Source organism: Nycticebus coucang, chromosome 14 (genome assembly GCF_027406575.1).
Source record: "Nycticebus coucang isolate mNycCou1 chromosome 14, mNycCou1.pri, whole genome shotgun sequence".
NCBI lineage: Eukaryota > Metazoa > Chordata > Mammalia > Primates > Lorisidae > Nycticebus > Nycticebus coucang.
The window spans coordinates 62063760-62073185 of record NC_069793.1 but is presented as its reverse complement, the minus strand read 5'-3'; the positions used below and the strand labels follow the sequence as shown (position 1 = coordinate 62073185).

The following is a 9426-nucleotide window of genomic DNA, read 5'->3' as shown; positions in this document are numbered from 1 at the left end:
CATTAATCCCCCTTCTTCCTCCTCCCTCCCCCCTTCTTCCCCTCCCTTTCCCCTTTCTCCCTATTCTTAGGTTATAACTGGGATATAGCTTTCATGTGAAGGTCCTACATTAGTTTCATAATAAGGGTGAGTACATTGGGTACTTTTTCTTCCATTCTTGAGACACTTTACTAAGAAGAATGTGTTCCAGCTCCATCCATGTAAACATGAAAGAGGTAAAGTCTCCATCTTTCTTTAAGGCTGCATAATATTCCATGGTGTACATATACCACAATTTATTGATCCATTCGTGGATCGATGGGCATTTGGGCTTTTTCCATGACTTAGCAATTATGAATAGGGCTGCAATAAATATTCTGATACAGATATCTTTGTTATGGTGTGATTTTTGGTCTTCTGGGTATATGCCCAGTAGGGGGATTACAGGATTGAATGGCAGATCTATTTTTAGATCTTTAAGTGTTCTCCATATCTCTTTCCAAAAGGAATGTATTTTAATTTTTTATACCCAGATCTGCACCGTGCCTCCATCGATAAAGATACTGAATAAATGGATTCTGATATTTACTAAATTTTGTACTAGTGGTGAATCTCATTCAAAGTGTAAGAAAAAAAGAAAACTTCTATGGGATTACAGTGGTATCGTTTAAATGAGCATTGCAAGAAAAATAATGTATAAATTGGCATATATAACCTTCTGTAGAAGAATGAGTGAAATTGAGGAACAGGAGACTGAGCTGTGTAGTAATAATATTCAAGAGTGGATGGTGTATGAAAAAATAATTTAAAGAGACAAAAAATAATAAAAATAGATGCATTATGACTATGAAAAATGACCACATTTTTATTAAAGGGAAAGTTTAAATAATTTAAATTTACTTCATTATATTAACCCATTGTGTATTATAATACACCCATTTGTGTATTATCTCACCAAGAAAACTTTATCCTTTATTCTCTGCAAAGTGGGTTAGATGAGAACTTAAAGACACTTTATCATACTCTATTGCAGTAAAAAAAAGACTTTTTGTTATGAAATGTATTAATAGGAAATATATAAAATGTGATGATTTTTCATTAAAAAATATATCCTAGGGCAGCACCTGTGGTTCAAAGGGGTAGGGTGCTGGTCCCACATGCCGAAAGTAGTGGGTTCAAACCCAACCCTGGCCAAAAACCAACAACAACAACAAAAATATATATATATATGTATATATATATATTTAGGATATATATACCCTAAAGTAAATCCCACTGAACAAACATAATTACCAATTCAATATTGTTTAAAGTATTTAAATATATTGTTCCTTGTGTTTATATTTGATGATGGATTTTATAAACTAATATTAAGAACAGTTTTTTATATGTATACATTTTAAATTAAAGATATTTATTGAACAGGTTTTTATAATAGAAATTTTTCTAGAAAAAATAAACTGAATAACAACTTTCAATTGGGGCCATTATTTTAACAAGTCAAATTTTCCCAGTACAAACTTTTCCATTCTAAATTTTCATAGAAAGATTTAAATATGTCATCATTTATTATTTACCTCTAAGATCTATAATTTCTTCCAAGTTTCCATAGAAAATTTCCTTAACATACACATTTGACAGAAAGCAGGGTTAAAACCATACGATATTGCATCTGTATGCCTCATCTGTGTGTGTGTGTGTGTGTGTGTGTGTGTGTGTGTGTATGTATATATATATATATATTTTTTTTTTGGCAGTTTTTGGACAGGGCTGGGTTTGAACCCACCTCCTCTGGCATATGGGGCCAGCACCCTGCTCCTTTGAGCCAAAGGTGCCGCCTATGATATGTATAATTTTAAAACAACACCTATAATACAACATCGCCTTTGATGGTAAGGATGGAACTTCACTATTTCCTTGGTTTTCCTTTTCTTAAAATTCAGATTAATATGAGGGTACAAATAATTAGGTTACATTGTTTGAATTTCTTATCCAATGCTGAGTATCCTGAAATAGTGAAAATCCCTTTCATTTTCTTTTCCTTGACCTGTTGATTGACTGAATAAATGCTTCTACTAAGGACACAATGTGAAGATATTAGAATATAGCAGGTAAGTATCCCTAAATTATTATCATATGAAATCAAGCTGGTGTTGTATAGGATGATTTTTAATTGATTATGCACAAACCACATGCCCTTACATTACTAGCAATGTGTCTACCGTCTAGCATGAGTGTATATACACCTTGAGGGTGTGTTTGTGTGTGTGTGTGTGTGTGTGTGTGTGTGTGTGTGTGCGTTACAGAGAGAGAGGCATAGGTACAGGTACAGAGAGAGACAGACAGAGACCGAGAGACAGAAAGAGGGAGGGAGAGAGAGAGAAAAGAATAGATACAACAGAGAACTGAAAACCGAGATAAAACATACGAAGTCGGAAGTCAGACCAGGCTCGGTAGCTCAACCTGTAATCCCAGCACTCTGAAAGGCCAAAGTGTGTTTATTTCTTGAGCTCAGGAATTCGAGAACAACCTGAAGAAGAGTGAGACCCCTAGTCTCTACTAAAAGTGGAGACACTGTCCGGGCATTGTGAAGGGGGCCTGTTGTCTCAGCTACTTGGGAGGCTGAGGAAAGAGGATCTCTTGACCCCACGCGTTTGAGGTTACTGTGAACTATGATGCCACACACTCTACTCAGGACAAGGGAGTGTGAGTGCCTCAAAAAAAAGAAAAAATTATCTATCTATCTATCTAATTTATCTAGGCATTCCTATATCTACTTAGTTAACTCAGCAGTAATTCGATATGTCTGAAAAATTCCGCATGAAACCACATTCAGTCTCTGGTTGTATAAATCTAGGTGAGAACACAAAACAGAAGAGAGGTACCAACAAATACGGCCAGACTGAATCAGAAGTTACCAGCCAAGGATCCTTAAGCCAACATGCTCAAGCAAAATGGGACAGTCTTCAGGCCTCCGGTGTTGACACTTGTTGGCATCCCTGGCTTGGAATCTGTGCAATTCTGGATTGGAATTCCTTTCTGTGCCATGTATATCATTGCTTTGTTTGGTAATTCCCTGCTCCTGGTCGTCATCAAAGCTGAGAGCAGCCTCCATGAACCCATGTACATCTTCCTGGCAATGCTTGGAGCAACAGACATTGTCCTCAGTACCTCCATCCTACCTAAAATGCTAGGAATATTCTGGTTTCATTTGGAACAGATATACTTTGATGCCTGTCTCTTGCAGATGTGGTTCATCCACACATTCCAGTGTATCGAGTCAGGTATTTTGCTGGCCATGGCTCTGGACCGCTATGTGGCAATCTGTGATCCTCTGAGACATGCAGCCATTTTTACTCACCAACTTCTCATTAATATTGGGATTGGGGTGACACTTAGAGCAGGCCTTCTTGCAGCTCCATGTGTTATCCTCATCAAATGCCGACTGAAATTCTACCTGACTACCGTGATCTCCCATTCATACTGCGAGCATATGGCCATTGTGAAGTTGGCAGCAGAAGATGTTCATATCAATAAAATCTATGGTTTGTTTGTAGCTTTCAGTATACTTGGACTGGATATAATATGTATCACTTTGTCCTACATTCGAATATTTATAACTGTCTTTAATCTTCCTCAAAAGGAAGCTAGGCTAAAGGCCTTCAACACCTGCATCGCCCACATTGTTGTCTTCCTTGAGTTTTATGCCCTGGGTTTCTTCTCCTTCTTTACACATAGGTTTAAGTTCCACATTCCATCCTACATTCATATTCTTCTGTCAAACCTTTACCTACTTGTTCCACCTTTGCTCAATCCTATCATATATGGAGTAAAGACCAAACAAATTCGCGATGGAGTATCTAAGATCTTCTTCCCTAAGAGTGTTTCTTGATTTTTCAGTATCCTGCTTAAATAACAAAATGTCACTCTGAAACACTCTTCTTCTTGATGAGAATCTGTGCTTTCCTCCAGTTCACCGTGTGCTAAAATATGAAGTTTTAGTTTTGCATTCAAGGCAATAAGACTTTAACTCCTAGATAATATCTTTTGTTTTGGCTATAAAATTAAAGCACACAGAACTAGTCGTATTTAACCAATTGATAATACCAAGGGAAAAGTTATGAATATTTGTTTACAGTTTTATGTGCTTTCAGTAATAGCCATGATTTATAAGGAAGAGTAAATATTAATGTTTTAGCCTTGGTTTTGTTAATCATAGGGGGCACAAATGTTTTATGTTGCATGGATAACTTTTGTAATGCTTGCATTTCAGTTATAAATGTGTCCATCACACAAATAGTGTTCATTTTACCCTTAGGTTAGGCTTTTTTTCCTTCTTCCCCTTCCCTTTGATTTTCATTGACTTTTACTTCCCTCTTTGTACTGTGTGTTAATTGGTTGGTTCTAAAAATATCAAGAAGTATCAGTGCCATTGCATAAGAAATGTAATCTAACCTATTATAATTCTAATGTATGTGAAACTAAATTATTTGTACTATTTTTATGGATACACTGAAGTATACTGCTTACCATACTAGTGTGCTGACAAAATTTGTTGGTCAATAGATATCATAGAAACAAAAATCCCTAAGAATATCTTTCAATTCCTGAAGACCTTTCTTAATCATTCAGTGTAAATACTTCCTTAAACATACACCAAAATTTAAGTGTTATACTCCAATTAAAAATATTTAGTGCATCAAGTACTTTAACACCACATAAATGAGTTTTAAAGCTTATAATCGCAATGATAATGAACTATCACTAATTTTTTTCTCAAATTTTGAACACTGACATCATTATTATTATCATCACCATTCACATCTTCCACTGGTCTTTGTCCTATGATGATCTGAGCACTGGGAAGTCTCTTTTGTTCTGTGACGTTTGAATGCATTTTACACACTTTATTTTTAGAACATATTTGGAATTACAATCACTTGAATGCATACATCATGTAAAGAGTTGCCATGTTACTATTCTACACGAGGGTGGCATATTGGTTACAATTAACAAATTGACTATTAATAGAATAGAATGGAATAAATTAATAGTCTATAGATTTTAAGAATATTTTCTTAGTTCTTTTCTGAATTTCCTTTTTGCCCCCAATGCAACAGTACATTTATATGAATCTCCTTAGCTTCATCTTGGCTATGAAAAAATCTCATACTTCCCTTTATTCTAATGACCTTAACACTATTGAAGAATACTATTCAAGTATTTTGTATGATTTCCTTGTAATACAATTTATCTTACACCTTTGGTAAAATCAGAGTTTGGTTATGTGTGAGTGGGGGGAAGATGAGAGTTAAAGTGCTATTTTGATCCCCTTGTTTTCAAGGGTACCTGCTATCAACATAATTTAGCACTATGTATGTTTACCTTGATTACTTGAGGGAGGTTGCACATTTTCATATTTCTTTACTGTGGAAATCTTTCCTTTGTTCTTTTTTTTGTTGTTGTTAGTCCCATTTCCAAAGGGGACTCTTTGAAGACATTATATGCAGTTCACATTGAAGGAGTACAAGTTTATGTTCCTCTTGTTTATATTTGGAATAGCTATAAATATATAATTGATAGCTTTTAATAAATAGTGTCAAATTCTTCATGTGGAGGACATTTGTTGTCCCCCTCTGATTAATTTACTTCATCATTTTTCTATCAGTATGACTTTATGGATATTTACATTACTCTTCAGATTATATGTAACAAACCAGTACTCCTCATTTATTTTCTTTTTTTTCCCTTTTTTTATTTTTATTAAATCATAGCTGTGTACATTAATATGATCATGGGGCACCATACACTTGGTTCATAGATCGTTTGACACATTTTCATCACACTAGTTAACATAGCTTTTGTAGCATTTTCTTAGTTATTTTGCTGAGACCTTTACATTCCACATTTACTAGGATTCACATATACCCTTGTAAGATGCACCGCAGGTGTAATCCCATTAATCCCCCTCCCTTCCCCTACCTCTCTCCTCCCTCCCCTCCCTTTCCCCCTTCTCCCTATTCTTAAGTTGTAACTGGGTTATAGCTTTCATGTGAAGGTCCTAAATTAGTTTCATAGTAGGGGTGAGTACATTGGATACTTTTTCTTCCATTCTCGAGATACTTTACTGAGAAGAATATGTTCCAGCTCCATCCATATAAACATGAAAGAGGTAAAGTCTCCATCTTTTTTAAGGCTGCATAATATTCCATGGTGTACATATACCACAATTTATTGATCCATTCGTGGATCGATGGGCACTTGGGCTTTTTCCATGACTTAGCAATTATGAATTGGGCTGCAATAAACATTCTGGTACAAATATGTTTGTTATGGTGTGATTTTTGGTCTTCTGGGTATATGCCCAGTAGAGGGATTACAGGATTGAATGGCAGATCTATTTTTAGATCTCTAAGTGTTCTCCATATCTCTTTCCAAAAGGAATGTATTAATTTGCATTCCCACCAGCAGTGCAAAAGTGTTCCTTTTTCTCCACATCCGCACCAACATCTCTGGTCTTGGGATTTTGTGATATAGGCTAGTCTCACTGGAGTTAGATGATATCTCAAAGTAGTTTTGATTTGCATTTCTCTGATGATTAAAGATGATGAGCATTTTTTCATATGTCTGAAGGCCGTGCACCTGTCTTCTTCAGAGAAGTTTCTCTTCAAGTCCCTTGCCCAGCCTGCGATGGGACCCCTTGTTCTTTTCTTGCCAATGCGTCTGAGTTCTCTGTGGATTCTGTTTATTAAACCTTTGTCAGAGACATAACCTGCAAATATCTTCTCCTATTCTGAGGGCTGTTTGCTTGCTTTACTTACTGTGTTCTTGGCTGTGCAGAGGCTTTTTAGTTTGATCAAGTCCCAATAGTGTATTTTTGAAGCAGCTTCAATTGCCTGGGGGGTCCTTCTCATAAAAAACTCGCCCAACACAATTTCCTCATTTATTTTCTTGCTTAAGTCGTTTCAGTTTGATCACTGGTGGCTCTTTGACTTGCCTTCTGTTCCCATGTGAGTGGTGTGGGTGTGTATGTTTGTGTGTGTATATGAGTTTGTGTGTATTAGCACTGCATACCTCATGGCTCTAAAAGATGCTCCAGGTTCATCTTGGATATTGTCTGTGTCAGTCCTAGAATAAGCCATTTCTGCTTGATAAGTTTATGAAAGAGGAACATTCAACCTACAGTTCCAACAGTGGATTTGTCTGTATCACACTGAATTTTTGTCACTTTTGCCCACATGTTATCATATGATTCTCTGTTGTTAAATTTACACACATGACTAATTTTTATTCATTTTGTGGGGCTGAACTTTTATTATTATATCATGACCATTTTATTTCTCATCATTTTCTTTTAAGTCTGCTTTGTCTAACATTAATATAGACTGTGCAACTTTCTTTTTGTTAGGTAACATTGCCTGCATTTTCTGTACTTTTAATTTTAACATTTATATATTTTTATAATTAAAGTTAATTTGTTTAATAATTTATACACAGTACACATGGGTGTAAACTGAAGTTTTTAATCCGTTACTTTGTATTTTTTTTTTTTTGAGACAGACTCTCAATCTTTTACCTCAGTGTAAACTGCTGTGGCATCAGCCTAGCTCACAGGAAACTCAAACTCCTGGGTTCACGGGATCCTCCTCCTTCATTCTCCCAAGCAACTGGAATTTTAGGCCCTTGCCATGAAGCTTGACTAATTTTTCTAGTTTTAGTGTAGAGGGGGTTTCAGCCTTGCTCAGCCTGGTCTTAAACTCTCGAGATCAAGGAATATTCCCACCTTGGTTTCCCAGAGTGCTAGGATTACAGTAATGAGCTTCCGCATCTGGCCAAAACACCTGAGTTATTAATTGGTGTATTTGGATAACTCAAAGATTAAAGTTTTATTGATATAATTCAATTACTGTATACCACATTTGTAATTGTTTCCCATTAATTGGATTTATTTGTTCTTCCCCCCACCACCCTTTTTTCCCCATTTTCTCGGGATTTAATTGAAAATATTATAAGATTCAATTTCTCTTCTCTCGATATTATCGATTACACTACTTTAAAGGGTTTGGTAGTTGCCCAGAGCTTTCAGTATACATTTAGAGTTAATCCAAACTCATTTTCTTTTTTTCTTCTTAAAATTTTTCCAAGTTTCATATTATAGAGTACTTCATTACCTACTTTTATAAACACTTTAAAGAGTTGTAGCATACATATAAAACATGATTAAACTAGTGAGTCATTATTTACTTTTTTATTACAGATTAATATGACAATATTCATGATTAAGTTACGGTGTTTGCATTTATCAGGGAAGTTCAAGTTGTAGATGAGTTCTTCACCCAGACGGGGGTGCTGTGTACCCTTACATTGTGCACCTAAAATGAGAGCTAAGCTCTATTTCAATTAATACACATACTGGACTGTTCATAGATTGTGCAGTCACCTTAAAATGAAGTTTTCCCAATTCTTTGCTTCCATCCCTTATAGTATTACTTTTCCCTCTTGTGATTTAATTATTTTTTTATTTATTTATTTGAGATACAGTCTCAATTTGCTACCCTTGGTAGAGTGCCATGGCATCATAGCACACAGCAAATAAAATTCATGGACTCAAGTGATCCTCTTGCCTCAGCCTGCCAAATAGTTGGGTCTGTAAGCACCTGCCACAACTCCCAGCTAGCCTTGGATTAAGGGTTTCACTCTTGTGCAGGCTGGTCTCCAACTCCTGAGCTCAATCAATCCAACTGCCTTGGCCTCTGAGAGTCCAAGATTACAGGTGTAAGCCAGCATTCCTGGATCTATTCCATGTTTTATTTATCCATGCCTCTTAATCACCTAGCACCATTTTACTATTATTACTTTGAGTTATCTATTGAATCAACTAATAAAAATATCAAAGTTTTTTTTATGTTTATCCAAATTTATTATTTTCCAGTGATTTTTCTTTCTTTGGTTAGATTTGAGTCTGTAACCTATATCTTTTTTTCTTGTCTCATTTTGATTTCTTCTAACATTATTGCAGAGCAGCATAATTTAAAATTATTCAAGTCATGCCACTTTCAGTTAACTGACATTGACTTTGTTGTCCTGACTTGGCTGATTTAGGGGTAGGAATTGTTCTTATAATCTCATTTCACTGATGAGTTGAAGAAAAGTCGTTAGCTTTTAGGTTTTTTCTTTTGTAATTTTTTCTTAGGTATATGAACTATAATCATGAAACTTCTGAGGATAGTGCATGAAATAATGAATACTTTTGTATTAGGAATTTACATATTTACTTAATTGGAATTAAGATCTGATTAAATGATGGGTTTAAAGGTACTCTGTCATAACCACAACTATTAGTTCAAAGGAAAAAATATTGATTCCTTATTGGACATCATTCATTTCTGAATTATGTAGATGTATGCTCACTTACTTATTGTAATGGTTATAAATTCTTAAAACTAC

The 9426-nt window shown here is 35.3% G+C and overlaps 1 protein-coding gene across 1 annotated transcript; it reads left to right on the top strand.

The window, feature by feature from the left end:
* Nucleotides 1-2920: 2920 nt before the first annotated feature.
* On the top strand, nucleotides 2921-3871 carry LOC128565610 (olfactory receptor 52A5-like). The gene has a single exon (XM_053562200.1). The coding sequence runs from the start codon at nucleotides 2921-2923 to the stop codon at nucleotides 3869-3871; it is 951 nt and encodes a 316-aa protein (XP_053418175.1).
* The last annotated feature ends 5555 nt before the right edge of the window (nucleotides 3872-9426 follow it).